Genomic DNA, 24,041 nt, shown 5'->3' on the forward strand with positions numbered 1-24,041 from the left:
CAGCATGGATATAAGTTACTGACACCGAATCCGAGCTTTGATGAACATGCAGTGTTGATAACGTCTGATAATGGCTAGCTTGTTATTCAATGAAAGTTCTTGTATAAACTGCTTTGCCAGGCTTCTTAATCTGAGTGTTGGTTTAAATCGTGTTCCACACAACCTTTGAGCATCGTCCTCGAAAACACAGCAGTGCAGCGTAATCCTTTTCCAAACACTCACAAAATGAGAATTGGAGTTGTCGCACTCTCTCGAGTATAATACCACCTCTGATGTTCTCTAAACCTGAATATCAGAGTAATCCCAGTCCAAACCGAGGTAACAATTCCAGTCCAAACACATGCTGAAGCCTGAGTGTGTCCTTCAGTACCTAACCCTGAAGCCCCCAATGCTTGGCGAAGCCTTATTAAAGATTAATAGATTCCATTGCGCCTTAAGCTTTAATAAATTCTATTTCAGTGGTTCTGCAAGTATCAGACGATTAAAGGCGAGCACTGTGCATTCTGATCGACATCCCTGATCCCCTCGCACTCCAAATCTATTTTTTTTTCCCACCTCCTCGTTTTCCCAATCCCCCTATCTCGTTCCACATCTCGTCCATTTTGTTCGGCTTCTTTCCCTCCCCTCTCCTTTTCTCTTTATCTCTCTTTCTCCTTCTCTCTCTCTCTTTCTCTCTCTCTTTCTCTCTGCCTTGCGTTGCTATGGAAACGAGAGCCGATTTCCTCCGAGGACCAAGCCTGTTACCGTGCCGACTGAGATGCAGGATAATGCAATCGGCTGTTTTTTTTTTGTTTTGTTTTTTTCTTTCCCCTCTCGCCTCAAATCCGTGACCCGGGTGTGAGCTCTTCACCCACGCCGGTACTCGGTGGCTCAGTAGACACCCGATGGGATACAGCCGGCAGGTGGATCACGAAGCGCTCGACAAACGCTCTAAGTCATCAACGGCAATATCGAAACAATTCAATAAGCAGCTCAGGCAGGCGTCAGAGGCGCACCCAGTTTTATAGCTTCCACCCTTTATAATGCACTAAAGCTCCTGACAGCATGAACTCACACGCAGCACAGGCGATTTGTCATGTTCATCCCTCGTCGTCCCTCTGAATGTTATGAATAGTTCCATTTATCATGCTTTATCAAATCTGAGACGTCGAGAGTGCTTGGGAAGAATGCCACCTGCATAATTTACTCATTATAGTCCCAAAGGAAAAGAAACATAGAAAATTCAGAGTATTAAAGTGAAAGTGTCAGGTCCAAGAATGTGTAGGCAGTGTAGATCAAATCAGATGGGATTTTTATATCTAACAATCTGACGCTATTAATAAATAAAAAATAATATCATCCCTTGTATCTTCTCATGTAAATGATCATCAAATTCCTGCCTTGTCTTTTCACAGTTTCTTAATTTTTTTGTGTTACGTCGTATCATGGAATGACACATCTTCGTATTCAGGTCTTCTCTTTGTTTTCTCCCCATTAGAGTACAGTATATAAAACTCTGGTATTGTATAACTAGCTGTTACTGTCTCCAAGATGGGTGCCGAGCATTCCGACTTCACCACGAAGGCTTTGACTTCAGCTGTACTTCAGCGTATATTGATATTATCCAGGTCTTAGTTTGTTGGGTGTGAACCTTGAGAAGTTCGTTCGGGGACCTTTCTCTTTTGATTAATAATGCATCAGATGAAAGTAACAATTAAAACAGTTGTCCTGGGAGTGTATGAGTCTCAGAGTGTGTGCTGTGTAGGGATTTTTATGTCTATGTCACAGGGTTTATGAATCCCCTCAGTAGCTGCTGAGCTCCAGAGCTTGTAGAGACTGACATCTGAAGCTGGGGAGGTGTGGAAATAATTACACAAACTAATATAATATAATATAATATAATATAATATAATATAATATAATATAATATAATATAATATATTACTACAACTTTAACTACTACTGCTGCTACTATTAAAACTAGCATTGCTACCACTATAACTACTAACACTGCTACTACTGATACTAATACTAATATTACTACCACACATTTACTGTACTACTTTTACTACTAATTATTTTACAGCTACTGTTGCTACTACTACTGAGAAGAAGAAGAATGTTAATACTCCTGTTATTACTGCTAATAATATTTCTATTACTGCTACTAGTACTCATCCTAATACTATCATTATTAGTATTACTAATAATATTTCTCTGATGAAAAGCCTTTTATTTTACATTTTATTACTTGTGTTTTTGGAAGCATAACCTCACATGTCTTTTACTACTAAAACTAGTATTGCTACCATTTTAACTACTATTGCTGCTACTACTAAAACTAGTATTGCTACCACTATATGTTTGATTATCAGCCATAACGCCCAAAAACAGTTTCCTTTGAGAGCTGGACGATGTGGCATCGAGTTGACGCGTCGTTTCACCCGCGGCTACGAGGAATTGCTTATAACAGATAACAAATTCCATCAATATCAGCAGAGGGCACAAAACGTGTCAGAAGATGTTGGGATGTTGAAATGGACAGAGGGGTGAAATGTGTAAAAAAATAAAAATGAGCGGTGGCGCAGATGGAGGAAGGAAAAACAAACACCCTGACAAAGCTCATCTAAAGTAACATGGATTCCGGAGATAAAAGCCATGGTACAGGCGCTAGCTTCACTTCTCGCTCATAACATAACATCCACTTTCATCTCTCTACTTAGCATCTAGGTTAGCCGAGTCTGGCGCTTCGACTCGGAGAGTATTAGTGAAATCCAGTTACACCAAGCCTGGTGTGTGTGTGTGATGTGGTTACAGGCGAGGAGAAGAACCGCCGCGCTCTCACTTAGCAAGAGACCGCAGGAAGGCTTCTGAGTCGTACGTCTAATCGAGCATAGCTGATATGCAACATGTGACGTTACTAACCTCATTTATTACACACACACACACACACACACACACACACGTTAAACTTCAATCATTGCTCCTAGTTAAAGAACAGAAAACTGGCTTTACATAGAAAAACTCTGAAAACAGAGAAACATTTCTTTGGCCAAAACAATTTGTTTATTGTGTTAACAATTTGAATTTTAATAAAAAAAAATATTTTCTTGCTAGCATGGATTTCTGAAATAAAATATTTAGCTATTTTTACTGCCTATTTTATATATTAATAATTACATTTTTAAAACAACAATTTCAATTCTTTTTTAAGAATTAAAAAAAAAAATTAATCCATTCATCAGTTTTTTGTATGTTTATATTCTTATATCTATCTTTATTTTATTATTTATTTTAAATATATCTTTATTTATTCATTTTTATGTTTATATATATATATATATATATATATATATATATATATATATATATATATATATATATATATATATATATAAAATGCTTGCCATGACTATATAACCTCATCAGGGTTTATGAGGTTAAGATCATGACATCTCTCATGAAAACATTTGCTAACTACGTTCCGCTTTAAAACCCAGCATGTGATGAACAGACCTATAACAGCAGACATAATATTTACTGTAGCTCATGAAAATGATTCCAAATAAAAAAAAAATAAATATTTTTCTACCTTGAATTTTTAAATATTTATTAATGTGAGATTAAAGTTGTTCCCCTTTGATTAAATCATGTTTCTTCTATTTGTAATATATTTTTATTAAGGATTCCTTATTTATTATTACAGTTTTAATTTGTTGTGGTAAAGCTCCTAAAAGTAATCAGTGTGTATCAGTGTTCTGTGTATGCTGATTGGCTTCCTGCCCCTTATTTATTTATTTATTTATTTATTTATTTATTTATTTATTTATTTATTTATTTATTTGCTTTTCTACTAAATTAAATTTCAGTCTGCATTATTTCTCCTGTTCTACTACAGATTTGCTATCTATCGGTTTTTCAGAAACTAGCTGGAACTGCAGATTGTTTCTAGTGGCAGAGATGAATAGCTGCTTGTGGTGGTGTGTTTGAGAATGAGAGAGGTGAAATGTGCACCCTCTGCACCGTGTGGGCCCTTAGAGCCCGAGCCCGAGCGTGAGCAGGTTCCTCAGTAATGAGCTTGATGGAGTGAGCTCGTTAGCTGCTGCCTGGGGAGGACGTGACTGCTTACGTACACCGGAGCTCCTGCCAAGAGCCGGACACTGTCACGTCCCTCCAGCTGTGCGCACTCTGGCCTGGTTTAGCGGCAGGCTAAGCAGGGGTCTGGCTCCAGATGTTTATACAGTATGTGGTACAAGCTTTTTGTGCTTCTTCCGGTGCTTGGTGTTCTTCATCATTTAAAGGATTCCAATTCTATTTAAATAGTATTTATTCCTTTCTGCAGTTTAGAATTTTAATAATTATCACTCTACACTTCTAAACTACACTTCTACACTTCTACACTACTACAGTCCCTAACAAAAGTCTTGTCACTTTGTACAAATTCACCTGAAGTGCCGCTGAAATATATTTCTAATCAAGATTTTTTTTTTACAAGAAATGGCTCATTTTAATCCCAACAGCTTTTATAATAATGTTTCAGTGCAAAACGAAACTTTCAAAAAGTATTCTAATATTCACAGCTTGGTAAAGCCCATTGAGTCAATTTTTGCAAAGACATAAGTGTTGTCGCCTTGTCATATGAGCTTCACCTGTGACTAATAATGGATCAATTAGGTCTCAGGTGTGTATAAAAAGAACCCCAGTACACTAAACCTTCACATCAACTGCAACTAGACCTCTGCAAACATGCCTAAGAGTCACCCTGAGACTAAAGTTTTGATTATCAAGAGGCTGAAGACCAGATCCACTGCTGATGTGGCAGACACCTTCAATGTGTCTCAGCGTCAAGTACAGAGGATAAAAAAAGATTTGAAGAGACTGGAGACGTTTTGGACAAGCCCAGGTCAGGCAGACCCCGCAAGACAACTGCTCGAGAGGACCTTTTGTTGGCTCAAAAATCCAAGGCCAGCCCATTTTCCATTGCAGCAGAGCTCCACGAGACCTGGTCACCTGAAGTCCCTGTGTCAACTACAACAGTTTGTCGGATTCTGTCTCGAAATGGCCTACATGGTCGAATCAGTAACCAGAAGCCAGCACTAAACAAACGACAATTGAAAAACCGTGTGGCATGTGCCAAGGCCCACAGCCTGCTAAAAGGATGGACGCTGGAAAAGTGGCAGAAGGTGGATTTTTCAGATGAATCTTCTGTTGAATTACACCACAGTTGCCGCAAATATTGCAGGAGACCTACTGGAGCCCGCATGGATCCGAGATTCACCCAGAAAACAGTGAAGTTTGGTGGCGGAAAAATCATGGTCTGGGATTACATCCAGTATCGGGGTGTGCGAGAGATCTGCAGGGTGGAAGGCAACATCAATAGTCTAAAATACCAAGAAATCTTAGCTACCTCTTATATTCCCAACCATAAAAGAGGCCAAATTCTGTAGCAGTGTTGTGCTCCATCGCATAATTCCAAGATGCTCCATGATTGGCCAGCCCAGTCACCAGACATGAACATCATTTAGCATATGTGGGGTAGGATGAAAGAGGAAGCATGGAAGACGAAACCAAAGAATATTTATGAAAGACTGCTTTCTTTGCTATTCCTGATGACTTCATCAATAAATTGTATGAATCCTTGCCAAACCGCATGGATGCAGTCCTTCAGCTCATGGAAGTCATACAAGATATTAAATTTGGATCTCACAGCACCGCTACTTAATTTGCCAACATATTTTTGTATTTGCAGTAAATTTGTTCAATTTCTGTATAGGCGACAAAACTTTTGTCTTGCCAAAATTTGACCTTTCTGTCTTGATTAAATGATGAATCTTTTTTCAGTGAAACTCATTTATTTCAGTGCATTAAACATCATTTGGGAGGGTTTTAGCTTTTCATATGAGCTATTTCTAACATCAATTGATTAATTAAAAGTCAGGTTAATAGCAGGTGTTTCTACAAAATAGATAAGCGACAAGACTTTTGTCAGGGACTGTACACTTCTACACTACTACACTTCTACACTACTACACTTCTACAATTTTACACCACAATTGTACACTTCTACTCTTAACTTCACTACACCTCCACACTACACTTCAACACTTCTACTCTACACTTCTAAACTTCTACACTACACTTCTACACTACACCTCTACACTTCTACAATTTTACACCACAATTTTACACCTCTACTTTATACTTCTACTCTACGCTTACACACTTCACTTCTACAATTTTACAATTGTACACTTCTGCACTACACTTACACTCTACACTACTACACTTCTACACTACACTTCTACAATTTTACACCACAATTGTACACTTCTACACTACACTTACACACTACTACACTTCTACACTACACTTACACACTACACTACTACACTTCTACACTACACTTACACACTACACTACTACACTTCTGCACTACACTTACACACTACACTACTACACTTCTGCACTACACTTACACACTACACTACTACACCACTTTGTAGTTCTCTTCTACTCTACACTTCTACACTGTTACACTGCTAAAGAAATAAACAAAATGATACAGTAGATAGGACAGACAGACAGACAGATAGAATTTAAATTTTTAAATTTTTAAATTAATATCTTTTGTATCATTTCATTTTCCATTGTCCCTTGTTTCCTGTTCATTAATTTATGTTCTCTTTATCTATATATCAATACAGAGATTCAGCATATAAATGCTTCAATAATTACATATACGTAATTGAAAGTGTGAAGTGGTGTGTGTGTGTGTGTGTGTGTGTGTTAACCATCAGTCCTTGGAGACAAATTACTCTACTTCAAAGCCACTTGAAAACAGCACATCTCAACACATTGCCATGACAATAGCATGTTTTTCAGCCCACGTGAAACAGACTGTGATTTTCTTCACTGTTTTTTCTCTGAGGGCCCTGTGAGGACGGTCGAGGTGCTGCGTTATAGATCACTGGTTGCGTTTGCAGCATCATTGCAGGCTATTAACTAAAGATCCACTACAGCTAGAGAGTTGAGCTAAACGATCCGTCATACACAAGTGAACCTGTAGACAAGGAGAGATCCTGACCTGAGCCTTCTTTATGCTCCGTTTTACAGTTTGGATCATTTACTGCGACCCGGAAATGAACAAAAGAACAAATTTACACGGCCGAGAGACCAGATATAAACAAGAGGGAGTGGTTTTCAGCATAAAATATACCTTACCATACTTTTTCTAAAATTATATACCATAAAGTACACTTACCTAAGGATGATGTGAATCATATGAGAAAAATCTGATTCACAGATTCATCTTACTGAATCGTTGGTAAAAAAAGAAAAAAAAAAGAAAAGGAAACAAAACAAAAAAAAAAGGAAAATATTATGGAATTTTTGTATAATGTACAAATAAACAAAAAAAAATGTACTTCAAAAATAAAATCTAATATCACATGAGTGAATCATGTAAACGATTCAACTTTAGAAATAAATGCTTCATAATAAAATGCACTCTGGTTGTGATGGATGTGTAATGTGTAAAATGATATGCGAACAAAACACACGTGAAGTTCAGGATTTCTGTCCGAGTTTTCCGTAAGGGACGCTTTTAAAAGGATAATGAGTCAAGTTCTGGTGAAATAATCGATTCTCGTTGCAGTTCTGGTCTTTTTATTGCACTGGCCGTGGAAAATAAAGGAAGATTCAGAGCATGTCGGCGAAAGACAGCAAATTACTCCCACTTCACGCCACTGCGCTTCAATACAAAACGCTCATTTATAATTAAGAAAAACATGCCACAGTGTTTAGTCAATACACCGAGTGACTCTGCATCGATGCAAAACACTAATTAAACATATTTTTGTCTGAATTGACTTCCATATTAACTTTACCGATATTTTCAGACCTGCTTTTTGCTGCACTAAGATGTTCTTTGTTCCATCTGTGTTTTTGTCCCTTCTGTTTTTTTTTTTGAAAAACATTGATTTTGAATAACATCGTCTGTGTTCTCAGGTACGATATCGGTAAACACGGTCCGTACGCCCTATCAGGCTCCGGGCGAGAGCGAGATCCTCGACCTGGATGATCACCTGTACCTGGGTGGTCTTCCTGAGAACAGAGCAGGTCTGGTGTTTCCCACCGAGGTGTGGACGGCGCTGCTGAATTACGGCTTCGTGGGGTGCGTACGCGACCTCTTCGTCGACGGCCAGAGCAAAGACGTTCGGCGCATGGCTGAGGTCCAGAAGGCAGTGGGGGTGAAGCCGTCGTGCTCCAAGGAAGCACCTAAGCAGTGCCTGAGTAACCCGTGTCAGAACAACGGCATCTGCAGAGAAGGATGGAATCGTTACGTATGCGACTGTGCCGCTACCGGGTTCCTGGGCCGTTCTTGCGAGAGAGGTGAGTGTTTTTTTCTCTTCACTCAGCTACTCAGCCCTTGTAGGCTGTTCCTTTTTGGGGGCGTGGCCTGTCATTAATCCTGATCAGAAACTATGCGATGTAATTTTACACACTACTTTTCTGTAGTTTTATTTGTCTGTCATGTGATTAGCTTCATGCTAGCTCTACCCACCACAGGAAGTAGCGATGTTTGTTATTTCAGTTCAAGCTTTTACAATTTTTACAAAAAACAACAATTATAAAACCACAGTTTAAGTTTTTCTTCCATTTTTTTTTTTTTGTCAAACAGTAAATGGAACCTAAGTGCAGGAGGATAAATAAGATTTTTATATTTATATAGTTGTATAAATCAGAAGATATTTGTAGTAAAATCAGATCAAGGTATAAATAACGAACAATTTACTGAAGAACAAATTGCGTCAGGTTACATGTTAGTTCAATGTTTTTAAAATAAGTTAGCTAGCATAACATTTAGCATTAAAAACATTCTGGGAAATGCACTTTAACTACAATGTATGTAGATAAGGGTGTGGATGTTGTTGTGGTTAACATGCTTTTAAAAATTTCTGTCCCCATTTAATATTATCCAACTCTGAAAAAGTTAATTATCATAAAAAAAAAAAAAAAACACAAAAACTGACAGGTATTGTGGTGGAATTGGTATAAAAGCGTTAGGTTTAGAAACATGGACTATAATGAGGTGCTGTTAATCCAGCAGCTCGTTCTTTATGAACACTTTTAGAATACAAAAAAAATAAGAAGATGAACAAAAAATATCCACACACGTTTTTCTTTCTTCTTTTCCTCCATATTATATTCGGCTGATTCTTTATCTCTGTAAAGGGACATTAAAAGTAGCAGCCTAACATTTAATTTGCTGTAATCGGTTTTGGTAGACCTTTATTATGTTAATTATGTCATTGGATGCACATTTGTCCAGTTTATATTCTGCCTGAACAGTCTGTTAATGATCTGAAAATAGAGCCCAGGAGCTTAAAACATATTGGAAACGTAAAGCGCTTCGTCATGAGAGACAAGGCTTTCAGGGAAAAGACACGAGCAAGCGTATGGCTTTCTGACAGGAACCTTCTGTTCTCGCTGCGGAGGCAGGACGTGCCGTTTTCCTGCGATGGGAATCTTCTCACCACACTGAAAGCCACAGGAAGCGAGATATTTACAGACTGGTTTAACCTGGTAAACTGATGATACGGCTGGGAAAAATCCCTGCATCTGATTAGCTGGCAGTTGTGTGTTCATTTCTATCATTCCATATAATGTGTAATGTAATCACAGATCGATATCAATCTTACTGTGTAACCATGGCAACCAGATATTAGAAATAGACCTACATTTACACTCTTATTTTTTTTTATGACATGCTGTAGAGGAGAACGTCTTTAGGCCGCGTGCACGTGTAAGGTCATCGCGTTTGACGAACGTTGACGGAACGTCGACGGAACGTTCAGCTTTTAGTTTGTTCGTATTCGGTCCTGTGTTTATTTTACAGATTCTAAACTCTGTTGTAATTTTCTGTTGTAGTATAGATTATGTACATACGATTGGACAGCATCCAGTCACAGAAATAAACACCGCATCGGTATGTAAGGTGTGTGTATGTGGAACAGCTTAGTGTGGAGTGCTTATGGCTTCCCGTTAAACTTTTTACCAGCTGGTTTGTTAGCGAGTTCAAATTTCTCACTCAAATTTCTAAAAAAGAAGAAAACCGGTGACCCTGTGAACTCTGCTGTCATGGAGCTGATCACGTGTGTGGAAAAATGTGGACCTAATTGGAAGGTTTTTCGAGTGTCTTTTGGGTTGTGTGTGTGTGTGCGTGTGAGACGTCCCTGAGAGTGTAATTAGATGGAGCTCTTTCCCGCGTGGCTGATGTGTGCCTGAGAGGCGATATCTTTCCAACCTGGCCTGTGTGCACGGTGCCAGATGTTGCTGTTTATTGTAATTGCGTCTCCTCACAGTCGCAGCTCGACTCGGAGACAAACAGCGGCTCGCACTGCTGCTGCTGCTGTTTCATTTGCTTTTGTGTTCAGCTTCATCTCCTCCGATTTGTATGTAGCAGAGGAGCGAGAGTTTAAATTGCCACGCCGTTTTGCTTGAGCTCTGGTGCGGATCTCAGGCACGTGATCTGTGTTTTTTCTTTTTTCTTTTTTCTTTCTTTCTCTTTCTTTCTCTCTTTCTTTCTTTCTTTCTTTTTTCACGTCATGTTGAGTGTTGAGCATATGAACTGTCATATTGAGACTTTCCCATTTAGCATGATGGGCTACAAAAGAGCTAAATATGTATGTATATACTGTATAAAGTGCCTGTTTAAGGGGTAATAACTTTCCAATTCTGGTAGAAAAAGAATTTTATTTTGAATTCAGATTTAAAGAATTCAACAGAAATAAAAAAAAAAAAAAAAACACACACATACTCTTTTTTTAAAAACAGTGTATTTTTTAAAGGTTTTTTGAACCAGCAACTTTTTTCTTTCTTTCTTTTTCTTTTTTCTTTTTTTTTTTTTTTTTTTTTTTTTTTGCTAGTGTGCAGTTTAATTTATATCTATTTTTGATTGCAGCTCTATTTTTTATTCTACTTTGACTTTTTTATTCTACTTTACCTCACTGTTAGTTGTGTATGTGACAAATAAAAAATTGAATTTGAGTGAAATCGTACACAAACATTTAAGAAGTGTTCGGTATTCAGCTGTATATTGCTGATGTAATCAGATCAGATGAATCGGATAAACCGTTGCAAGCTTGCTTAAATTTAATGATACGGCTCTCACTTTATTTGTTTGTAAAATAGCCCTTGATGCAGTGTAACGAGTGTCATTTAGCTCTGGGTTTGGGGTTTTTAGCTTCATCACTTTTCCCACAACATGATTCAGAGACTTTACTGCCACACAAGTCCACTGGCACGGTCCAAACTTGAAATATGCTTGATTTTTTTCTTTTTTTTTTTTCTTTTTTGATGTAAGCTATGCACACGAGCATGAAAAATTCATTTCAAGGACCCTGGAGGAGAATTTGAACAGCAGTGGACCACTACAGGAACACAATATCTCTTGTATATAATAAATCTGACCCTCTTCCATTAAATCTGACACTGTTGTGGATCATTTTATTTATTTTTATTTTTTGCAGTGCTTTGCAAGATTTTCCAAAAATGTGCTGTCGTTTTTCTTACTGTGGTTAGTCAGCTCCTGTATGGCGCGGTCCTGAGAGGAATCCAGATCGGTCTGAGAGACAGATACGAACACGTTGCCGGCGACATTTATAATGTAAATAACCTCGGCTTATTCCGGGAGTCAGCTTTCCGTCCGCTCGCTTTATCACATCGGGTTTGTTTGCTCCTCTGTAATGTAATACATGTCTATAAGATTCCTCCAGATGCTCGGTGTGAAAAATGACTGCTGAAATATGGAGCTTTGAGTGTCGGCTCTTTTGTAATGGATTTGTCCCACGGATGCCTGATAAACCTGCCGCTTCTGTGATGAAGGAAAAAATGAGGGAGTAAAAAAAAAAGAAAAAAGAAAAAAAAAAAAGCTTGACTGATATTGTGCTCTGGAATATTAGGTAACCAGATTTTTTATTTTTAATCCAAGAGAAACTATTATTTATATCAAATTAATACCAAAACTTTGTGTGTTTGTGCGTGTTATTATTATTATTGTGTTTTGTTTAACTTATCATAGTTTTTATCTATTTAGAGTTACACGTTCTTAACCAGCTATAAGAATAAAATCTTTCCTGAAGATCTCAAGCTTTCTTTCCCTCTATCAACGATGTCACCTATGTCTTACCTGTTCATGTTGTGAATGACACGTTCCTATGGAAACGATCATGACGAGAGCCGCTGACCAATCAGAAGCGGAGTATTCGAAATCGTCATGTGAAATCTGTACGCAAATACTCCCGAGAAATGACGGAGTCGTTAACAGCAGCAGAGTGAGAAGGAATGAAGGAACATGGCAGATGTTGATGACACCTGGAGCTGTGTGTTTATGTTCTGTAAGCTTGGTCATGCGGTGGCAGACACGTGGGTGTCGCAGGAAAGCAGGGCTCTCGCTTTTCTTCACACTCGCTCAGCGTCTTTTCAGGCCAGCTGTTGTGATGTGGCCTGATTTTCTGCTACACTAAAGACTGAGAAACCATCAAGTTATCGGTGCGTAGTGTTCTGGCCTGCAGCAAACCCTGACCACTGCATACGCTATCAGGTGACCGACAGAGAGAGCGAGAGAGAGTGAGAGAGAGAGAGAGAGAGAGAGAGAGAGAGAGAGAGGAGAAAGAGAGAGAGACAGAGAAAAAGAGAGAGAGACAGACAGAGAGAGAGAGAGAAAGAGAGAGAGAGAAAACGATACATTCTTCACGATTTTAATAAAGCACTCTGGATTGTTTGCCTGAACATCCTCCCTCATCCTGTCACACCTAATTATCCCCCAGCTTTTCCCTTGTAAAGGAGACTGAAGGAGTGTACACTGTGTAGCCAGATGTTAAAAAAGCACAGCTGGATCCTTGGTCCTAATCGGATGAGACATATCACGAGCTTACAGAGTGACCAATTTCATCTGTCTTTCCATTTCTCTGTCTATCTATCTATCTATCTATCCATCTATCTATCTATCTATCTATCTATCTATCTATCTATCTATCTATCTATCTACAGTATCTATCTATCTATCTATCTATCTATCTATCTATCTATCTATCTGTCCAGCCGTCCATATGTCCCTCTGCTATCTGTGATTTTATCTGTCTGCCTGCCTATCTGTCTGCATGTCTGTCTACCTGTCTTACTGTCTGTCTGTGATTCTAGCTATCTGTCTGTCTGTCCGTCCATCTGTCCATCTGCGATTTTATCTATCTGTCTGTCCATCTGTGATTCTATCTATCTGTCAGTCCATTTACATTATCTGTCCTTCTGTATGTCTGTGATTCTATCTATCTGTCAGTCTGTCTATCTGTCCTTCTGTATGTCTGTGATTTTATCTGTCTGTCCATCTGTGATTCTATCTATCTGTCAGTCTGTCTATCAAACTTAGAGGAAAAAACATTCACTCAGGTTTAATCGCATTTGTCACATTTACCAGAAAAAAATGTATTAAATTTTAAAAAGACGGGATAACAAATTGTTAAGTAGCATGACCTTCTCTTGACGCTTTTCCAATCATGGCTTCACATTGTTCTGAGGAAACATACAATGTTTTCCAGATGAAATTAGAGTCTGACGTATAATAATGACTTTTTCTCATGAAAAGGGCTGAAGAGTCATGTGCAATAAATGGATTGTTGTTTAAAAAGGTTTTCTGGAGTCTGTGGTTTTAGATTGGAGAGCTTGGAGAACATCCAGGAGAACATCCAGCTCTCCTCTGTAATTCAGTGCATGTTTTTTTTTCCTGGATCCTGACACCTCTTCAGCACTGTGTCTTCATTCACTCAGAGGGATCTCAGGAGGTTCCTGGGCTGGATAGCTTGTGTCCTTTAATGTAGCACATGAATTATGACATGAGAGAAATTATGTAGGATGCCTCTGTGCCACAGCGAGCTGTTTAGACCCTTGTCATGTTCTTGTTGCAGACGTGTCTGGTTATATCAAATCACACGTGACATCACAGAAACTTGCAGAAATCAAATGTACATACTGTAAAGGATGCTTTATCATAATCTATCTATCTATCTATCTATCTATCTTCTATCTATCTATCTATCTATCTATCTATCTATCTATCTATCTATCTATCTATCTATCTATCTGTCTGTCTGTCTCTCTGTCTGTCTGTCTGTCTGCCTGTTAAAATTACATGAATGATGCTTGTTTCTTTGCAAATGAACAGAAAAAAAGAACAAAATTAAATCTCATCTTCCTTCTTGGTTTATTTTCACATTATAGACTCGCACAACATTATATACACCAGAGACTATGGACAGAATTCCTCTCAAGTGCTTGTTGTGCGTTAGAGAATACCTGTTTATTTTCTGAACTCAGGGATTGTTTTTGTGTCTGCTTGAGCGAATGACTGAAACAATATGTAGTCACTAAGAAAAAAAAATCTAGGTTCCTCAGGGGTTCCTTGGATTTTTAAGGCCTCTATCTTCCTAAAGGGTTTCTACTTGGAAATGTTCTGAGAGGGAAACCTTGTGTAAACTTCACACGCAGGAATGAACCCAAGAGCCTTTTAAGGTGGCAGGATTAAGCGCTGTTGCGTTCCAGAGAGCTGCGAGTGCAGAGTGAAAGATTTAAAAAAAAATGTCTTGTGCATGTAAGGAAACACTCAAGAAAAGATAAACATAAAAATTATATTAAATAATTTGACCTTATATTAAAAATGAGAAGATCCCTGCAGGAGCTTCTTTGGATTCTTCATTTGGAAAATTGTCCCTGTTTTAGAGAGAAGAGACAAAGAATCCTCTCTAAAGAGGACCTGAAAGAAACCATTGTTAGAGTATAGATATGAATACTGTGAGAAATAAAAAGCTAGCTAACTAACAGAGCTGTAAACGTAATAACATTAAACTATAAACCAATGAGCTATTTTTTGCCTCTCGGAGAAGATCTTTAGAGAAGCTTTTAGAGCAACACTAAATTCTTGAAGCTTCTAAAAGACCTGAAAGGAAACATTGTTATAGTAGAGATTAGAAGCTAACAAACAGCAGCTAGCTATCTGATACAGCTGTAAGCGTGAGAAGTAACATCTGTCTAGCTATTTTTCCTCCCACAGAATGTCTTTAGAGAAAACAGTTTAAAACAAACATTAAATCCTTGACGATTCTTTGCCTTGATGAGATTATTGTGAGGAATAAAAAGCTAGCTAGCTAGCAGAGCTGAAACCCTAATGTTTTACAACCAACTGTAGAAACTAATAAACAACAAATCCTTGACTAAAAAAAAACAAAAGAAGCATTTCTTCATCCCATGATTTCCTTCTTTTATTACAGTTTTACAACTTGAAACTGTCAGTGTGAAATATTCCCCAGATTCTCCTCAGCAGAATGAGGAAGTCCTGGTGCTGATTTCATCTTTTTGTAATTGTGTCACTCGGCTTTGTGCTCGTGGTCTTCATCAGTGAACATTTAAAGACTTCGGCAGGATCTGTGGTGAACTCGGAATTTACACTGACCTGTTAGTTCCTCTCTTGGTTGCTTAATTCCACTTAACTACAAACTTTTGTAGAAAGGACAGTATTTCCTGTCCAGCGTCACCCAAATGAGGATGAGGTTCACTTCTGAATCTGGTTCCTCTCAAGGTTTCTTCCTCATATCCTCTCAGGGATCATCACCACCGTCACCTCAGGCTTGCTCATTAATGATAAATATTGGAGATAAATAGTAACTTAATTTTAATCACTAACATTTTTATTCTGTTTCTATACTTCTGAAAAGCTGCTTTAAGACAATGTGGATTGTTAAAAGCATGATACAAATAAATTGAATTGGATTGAATTGAGTTTTCCTTTGTGTCCATTTTATGGATGTGGAATTTCTTGCACCAGTGAACCAGATAATCTTTGTGTAAAACTTGTTTGATTGCTTGATTCACTGCTAATCTGTTCACTTCATCCACAGATGCCACCATTCTAAGCTACGATGGCAGTAAGTTCATGAAGATCCAGCTCCCGGTGGCCATGCACACCGAGGCTGAGGACGTCACGCTCAGGTTCCGTTCACAAAGAGCGTACGGCGTCTTGATGGCCACCACGTCCCGGGACTCCGCCGACACGCTGCGACTGGAGCTTGAGACCGGACGAGTCCGTCTGACCATAAATCTAGGTATCGCCGCCTACGCTGTCCACACACTTGAGTCTACAGCACCAAATGTCAAATCAGCTAATGACCAAACACATGGGGATTCGTCTCAAAATCTGCAGAGCTGCCCAGAAGCAGATGGGCATGTGGGAAGCTTTTAACAAGAAATAGACCTCATAAAGGGCCAAATACGCCTCTCAGAAAATTTCTGCCACATTGATCCAATCTTGAAATCAGACCTGACTAACCGATACAGACAGTCAATCTTTTCCACGCTGTACTCACAGCCAATCCTCTAATGCAATGAAGAATAATAATTATGCTAATCAACATCCTGTAATGCAGCCTGAGAAAATAATCATAATCTTTGATCCCGTGTGGAGGAACATGAAGAAATACTGAACGCCAGATTCTTTCTCCACTCGCCGATCAAAGGATTACGAGTTCAATTGTAGGAGTTGTTGCAGCAGTGCCTGCTGGGATTGCGGTACAGATCATGTGTGTGTCAAATGTCAGGCCAATCTGCATTGTTAAAGAACGATCTGCGTGTCCCAAATGCTAATGTTTTACCAGAGGCATTCATTATTGACATGCATATGATGTGAAGTGATTTGCATGCAGAACTGACACGTTAATGCCTGCCCTCGGCATTCAGATCTGTTTTTAATTTTTACTTTTCCACTAATTGGACAAAATGCATATTAGTTCTACATCATGACTGGCTGTACTAAAAATCAGAAGCTGTTAAATACTCAAAAGTTGATGCTTAAAAAGTGAAAATTCACGTCAATGTGGATAGATCCGTTCAGCTCCTGCAACCTAAAAATTCCACCTGGGAAATAATTCCCCATGGGTCCTAGTACACCCTGGATAAACCTGTGGTTTCACACAGTTTATACTTTACCCAGGGTTAAAAATGAATCCTGCCTCTTGACGTCACACACTTTACATTTTGGACCAGTGTCAAATTTTGATATAAAATATTTTATCAGTTAGGTTGAAATATAACATCTATACGTCTATCATCTTTAGTTCCTTAACCAAACCCAAAAATGTAGATTATGGTGATCGATCATGGGTTTAAAAAGAACTTTCTTTAATTTAATACACATAATCACCAGTAGGGGGTGCTGTAAAAGGTGGATCTAAATGAAGTGGATCTTCCTGATTAGCGAAAATTGTGTTATGACTCAGTTTAAGCTGAAATGTTTTTCTTTTATTTAGACATTTTCAATGAACTAACGTGAAAAATTATTATAGTGGCTGAAGTTAAATTTTTGTGACAATAGTGTGACAGATTTTCACATTGTATCACGATATATTGTAGAAAATTGTTTAAAATATTCTGGGCAACTCTCCAGATTTTGAGACTTTTTGAGACTCCCATAAACAAACACACACACACAAACAAACACTAACTTAATTTTTTTTTATTTTATTGCTATGTAGAATATAGAAGAGGTGATTTCAAGAGCTTCAATGGCCAAAAAGTCTGCAACTCTTCACTCACGGCCATTAAAGCACGTCAGCGCTGCTCTCGCTCTATATATGTACAGAGAGAGAGAGAGAGAGAGAGAGAGAGAGAGAGAGAGAGAGAGAGAGAGAGAGAGAGAATGCTCTGTGAATCTTCTCCATCCCAGTCCCAACTACTCCTCCATCCTTCCATCCCTAAACCCTGTCCTTCACCACTATTCAAATATATTATATACCATTATATCAAAAGAATCCGATAGAACATTGTTCTCTTCTCATCTTTTACAGTCCTTCACGTAGAAAAGGCTTTTTTATGAAGATTATTTAACTTTTATAGAAGGAGTCTTCAGTATCAGAGCTTTGAAGAGGCCAGAAGTAAAGCTGTAACTTTAAGTTGCCAAACAAAAAAAAAAAAAAAACGTTTTTTTGCCAAAATGTGAAATGTAACTATAACTAGATAAAAATTACAATATTTGAGAAAGTGGTATAAAAAGTATAAAAACTTCAGGATGTTCTGTTATGGGAAGAAAAAGCTCCATTCTTGACATCACCATCATCACCTCACTGTTGATTGTTCCTGTAACAACATACCTGTGTTAAAAGTCTTTTACTGTATTCCTTATTTAACAGACCTTAATGTTACTGATATTTGGCAGAATTCCTGACCGGGATACAAAATGAATGTGTTTTATCTTGAGTGAGTTTCAGGCCTCATTGACTTCCTGTTCATAAGGAAGAGTTTTGCCCATGAAGCACTGTGGAGTTTCCTGAAGCCACGTCTCCGCTTCACTTTCTGTGATTGCTTTAATGTTTTCCATCTAAAGTCTATTATTTTTATCACTTTAGCTGTCAATCAGATGGGTATTGAAACCTGTCGCAAAAGCCCATGTGTGTCCCTGAGAACAGAGCATTCCCTCTGATGAGAGAGAGAGCGAGAGAGAGAGAGAGAGAGAGAGAGAGAGAGAGAGAGCTGACGCTGGATTTTTGGCCGTTTGTGACCACTTTTCTGCTGAGGTTGACGACACGTGGAGGTTGATGCCACAGTGGAGGGTGAAATAGATTTATATTTGATTCTGAGCAGCACAATCCTCAACAACACAAATCGTCTTTAATGTCAGTTTCATTCCTCTAGTTCCGGGTTTATCTATAAACCCAACAGGACGCAAGAAATGTGGGAGTGGATGAAACTTCTTCCTGCTAGATGCTGATAAATAAGTCAATCGCACAGTAATGATGAATTAAAATGTTTTTAAGCAGTTAAAAGAACGTAGATGATCTCTTTATCCTTACCTGGATTGCATCCCTGCTCTTTACCCCCTCTCTAAAAAATTAGCACTACATCTTACACAGCTTTGTTAGATATACAAAGAGAACATTCTTGGATCTGCTTGAATTAAGCCAGAGTTTACCTTCATAATAACACAGAGACAGCGTCCTCGTCTCTTCTTTAACATTTTATTTCTCTCCCGTTCAAAACCGTTTCTAAAAAAGCCATTTACTCTTCCAAACACAAGCGGAATTAAAGCGGCGTCTACATCGTCATCTCTCGACAGCACTAACACCTGGATAACACCTCCCTGATTGTATTATGATGTCAATTCCCTCAACAGTGAATTGTAAATTGACTGACAAACCTGTCTAATCTGGAGTAATGTGTTTAAACATGTCCCAAATGAGGCTTCTTTTCAAATTAGCAGCAGGATTTATAAGATACTTCAGTTTACAATGAAAGTTTAGACATTTTAAGCAATTTGGACACCAGGCTGTAGTTAGGAAGTAAAATGCTTTTAAATGACTAAATGGTTGTAGGCTTTAAAGGGTTGAAAGTAATGCATGTGACTGGAAACATTTCTACCCACATTAAAAAACGTCTGGACTTTTGAATATTCATGGTATGCAAATTAGAAGCACCTAATACAGAGTTTACTTACAGAGTTTTGTGACTTCACAACTAAGCTCAAACATAGCCCCACCCTTTAAATCGGGTTTATATAAAAGTGCAATATCTCCGACATGATTGGTTTGTGTAGATTTGTGACATCAGAAACTGAGCTCCTACGTAGCCCCGCCTACAGTTCGGTGTTATATAAACATACTTGTCTTGATTGTAAATTTTGACACATTTACAAACAGAGCTCAAACATAGCCCCACCCTTAAATAATTTTTTTTATATAGATATATGACAGCTCAGTCATGATATGTTCGCAGAATTTTGTGACATCACATACTTCCAAAGTTCATTCTTAGCCCCGCCTTGAAACTTGTTAAATATTAAGGTACCACAGTATGTTGCTCCTACATAGCCATGCCCACAATTCAGAATCACAGTATATAGAAGTCAAAAGTCTCAGGAATTTTGTGACCTCACAAACTGAACTCATACATAGCCCCGCCCATAGAATGGTTTTATAGAGATGTATGACAGCTTGGACATGATAGGTTCGAGAGTTTTGTGGCATTACAAACTTCCAAATTTCATTCTTAGTCTCACCTTAAAACGTTTTATTTTAAAGTACTACAGTATGTTAGATGTTATTGCTCCCTCATTGCCACACCCACAATTCAGCATCACAGTATATACTGTAGAATTCAAACCTTTCAGCATTGAACAGGCTTGAAATGAGCTCATACATAGCTCCGCCCACAAAGCAGTTATTTAAAACAAAACAAGTACTAATATGTCAGGACTTTTGTGACATTACAAACTGAGCTCTTATTCACAAATTAGTTACACAGAGAAGGGATGTGGTAGCCTAGTGGTTAAGGTGTTGGACTACTGATCGGAAGGTCATGAGTTCAAATCCCAGGTCCACCATGCTGCCACTGCTGGGCCCCTGAGCAAGGCCCTTAACCCTCAGTTGTATAAATTGAAATAAAATGAAAGTCAATCTGGATAAAGGTGTTTGCTATTAAATAGAGACCAGCTAAGAGTTTTAATGCTAATTTTACAGAATCTGCTGCTAATTCATGTAGACGGTATAACATTCCTTCCAAGCATGAAACGTCATGCTAAAGTTTAAGGCTTTTAAATTGTTTGTTGAGGATTTGTGCTGTTTGAAATCCAAATCTATCCCACGAGGCGTCATTCCTGATGCTCCGTCCTCCGCTGTGAGAGAGCAGCACATCACGCGCCCGTTTCTGGCAGCAGTGTGTCCGCTCTCTCACAGGCTTTCAGAGGAATGATCGGTCCAGGAATGATTCCTTATCTTGGGTTATTAAGGGAAAATGGAATAAAAAGATATAAACTGATTATTGTACCAATTAAAGTGGCTTAACCAAAGGGTCATGACTCAATGCTCTCTAAAAGGACATTTTCAATTTCAGAACCAGTTTTATCAAGTACCAGGGACAAGGAATCAATATTACAGAATGATAATGAATTCTTCATTAAAGAAATCCATTACAGGAAGTGTGTTTATATTATTTGTTCAGCAATCTGCATACAAACGAGCTATTTATTCTGAGAACATGATGCTAATTCACTCATGACCAAATTATCATAGGCTTTTTTACTTCAGTGTTATAAAACTTCAATTACAGTTTTCCTCACACGTAATAGCTACAGCTAAGCGCTGTATTCCTCAAAAGCAACCAGAAAAAAACAGTGTGCATTATTCAGTGCTAATTCCTACCTAGCATGCTAGCTGTATACCCGCTATGATGCTAGTAAAGTGAGTTACCTTATGAATTACATGCTGATACTTACTGACTAGCATGCTAGATGGTAGCTAGCATGGAATAAAGCAATTTATACATCTCTGGTACACATGGTTCTGGTATTGTTTTTTTTTTAAAAAAAGCGAGATAGAAAACGACCCATGCCATAATGTTTGTTGTCGAGACAAAATAAGGAGTTAGTAAATTAATCCTGAACTAGTTCTTTATTTTTATTTAGTTCTGTAAGAACAGATCTCAAGGGCAGCCAATACTGAATGTCTGAACTCGATTGTACAGATGAATTATCCCTGCCCACTTTATTTGAAACATTATTAATCTCGAGTATATAAAGGTGAGTAAGGTGGCATGGAGGGGAGCATTGGGAATGGACCTGGTGCCCACGTGGTCGTCCCCAGAGTGGTGGGTTATGTTCTTTTTTGGATGTGTGCAGCTGTAACCTTGAAGGCTGAATTTACATCTCATGTGTTCTTCCCCATCCAGACTGTTTCAGGATTAACTGTACCTCCAGTAAGTGACCGTTCCTGTTTCTTCTCTATATACTCTTTAACCCATGTTATACAATCTAGTTTGAGCGATGACCTGAATTGATAACTGTGTGTCTGAAAAACGTGTTCTGTATGAGTAATGCCAGCTTTAACGATCCACTCTTTTGATCGAACCCACACTTAATATGAACCATCACTGTGCTGAGTTATCACCTTTTACAGACGCAGGAGCTGAGTGCAAAGGTTTGCAGAATGAATATAACAACAACAACAACAACAAAAAATTCATTTTTTAAAAGCCAGATTTGGTGGTTTGGGTTTGAAAGCTGTAAGAGAAATAATGGAACTGTGTGTGAATTGTGAGAGAAGAGAGAATCAGCAGGAAAGTTCAAACGTTTGCTTCCTTCTTGCTGAATGTCAGGAAATACTGTCAAAAAACTTTTAGGCACCAAACACTGGGGCGCAAGTTTTTGCACTCAACTCTATATCGCTAGGTTATATTTATAAATATAAATGTATAGAATATATAGAGTATATATTCTCAATTAGCAGAATAATTGTTATATTTTTGACAGAATATGTGAGACTAAACCTAAACGACGAGGTCTTAATCCTAATCCGAATCCCGAAGTAATCAGGATCATGTGGATCACAAGTACAACAATGAACTAACCAGCCAATCACAGGAGAGGGGCGGGGACAAGTCAAAAACAAGGCATCATCCACAGCTTAGCCATGTTTTGCACGACTTTGAGAGACTCTGAGAGAAATTTGTAAAAATTTCAAACATAATTTGATTCTAATAGAAATACCCTGATGCTTAACATCAACAGCTCTATTGCTGTAAATATAATATTGTGTTTATTCTAAAAGGAATCTGACTCATGATTTTGTCTGTTATAATAATCTTTATGGACATAATAAATCAGTCATTAGATGAAATCGTTTGTGCTAATAGGAAACACCAACACAGTTGTCCAACGTCTTCAGCTCAAGTATTAAAATTTAGTGTTGATTTCTTTTTTAATGATGTCTGCTGCAGTAAAAACTGAGAGCAGGCCTGTGGGTCCCCCAGGCAGATGGGTTTGGGCCTCATTAGCTCCCCGTACTCATTAGTAATGGTAAGGTAGGGATGGGAACGAGAGGAGCGAGTGATGAGGATTAACATGGCCGTCGCTGAGTCGAGTCGTCACAGCCTTCTGTTCCTAATGACTGAATTTCAGACCGACTCCAAACAGTCCGTAGTCTGCCATGTGTCTTAAAAATGACTGTTTAGCCAACGCACGAGTTCCCTTTTGTCAAATCTTTTTTTTTTTTTTTTTTTTTTCAATTCAAACCATTTTGTCTTTCTTTATCCTGTCAGGCTGCCTGTAAATTGATGAGGCTTGTTGAAGCAGAAAGGAAGTACGGAGTGGAATTTTATTATTCTCATTAACCTGCCTCTCCAAGCACAGAGAGAGAGGGAGAGAGGAAGAGGGAGAGTTGGAGAGAGAGAGAGAGAGAGAGAGAGAGAGAGAGAGATGGAAAGAGAGGAAGTATGGAGGCAGCGAACAGCAAAAGAAAAGCAAATGGACTGAAGGTGGAAAGATAAAGCAAGGGAGAGAAAGTGGGAGTAAAGACTTAGCCTGCCCATTCATTATTCAATTCACTAATGAATAAATGATTTCTCAGGGGTCGCAAATGATTCACAGTGTTTTTTATACCCGGTGACTCAACAGCTCCGGCCCACCCCACCCTCCTTTATATTTCTCTCTCTCTTGTTTTATCGCCTTGTACAACAATGCTGCTAATGCTTTCCAGAAGTGAATAATGTTTCTTTTTCTTGCGTGACCCATTTTCTTTTTACAGCCTTCGCTAATCAATGATAGTGTCGCACAGTAGAAACAAATTCCACGCTGACCTTCAGCTTATGAGCACCAACATTAGCATGAGGCAAAATAAACACACATCATTACATGGTGACTTGCTTTCGATCTCTAGCCAGCTGGTAGCAGGAACAAGAGAAGACACACCCAAGTCAGTACATTCCTTCTGGTCTTATGTTACCTATTATGAGGAGGAACCGAAACCTGGCTAGTGAATCGGTGGCCAATGGAAAAAAGGGCAGTTCTTTTGCTCAGAATTGCTCTTTTTCTCCAGAAAAGTGATGCTGTTCCAGTGAATAATTACTGTCATTTCTTCATCCAGATGTAACAGCTTTATCACTGTAGCACTTGAGGTAATAACACCATCAACATCAACCGAGACTAGAGGGCGCATTTACGCTCTAATTAACATGCTTTGCTAATCAGGGCG

The 24,041-nt window shown here is 38.4% G+C and overlaps 1 protein-coding gene across 10 annotated transcripts in view; it reads left to right on the plus strand.

Moving 5' to 3' along the window:
* Nucleotides 1-24,041, plus strand: part of LOC132841682 (neurexin-1a-like) — a 261,155-nt gene that overhangs the window by 83,607 nt on the left and 153,507 nt on the right. For all 10 annotated transcript variants that reach the window (XM_060864110.1, XM_060864111.1, XM_060864118.1 and 7 more), the window contains 3 exons: nt 7,987-8,370; nt 15,930-16,133; nt 21,742-21,768. In XM_060864110.1, coding sequence (XP_060720093.1) covers nt 7,987-8,370; nt 15,930-16,133; nt 21,742-21,768 — 615 coding nt within the window. The remainder of the gene's footprint in view (nt 1-7,986; nt 8,371-15,929; nt 16,134-21,741; nt 21,769-24,041) is intronic.

This window comes from Tachysurus vachellii, chromosome 2, assembly GCF_030014155.1.
Source record: "Tachysurus vachellii isolate PV-2020 chromosome 2, HZAU_Pvac_v1, whole genome shotgun sequence".
NCBI lineage: Eukaryota > Metazoa > Chordata > Actinopteri > Siluriformes > Bagridae > Tachysurus > Tachysurus vachellii.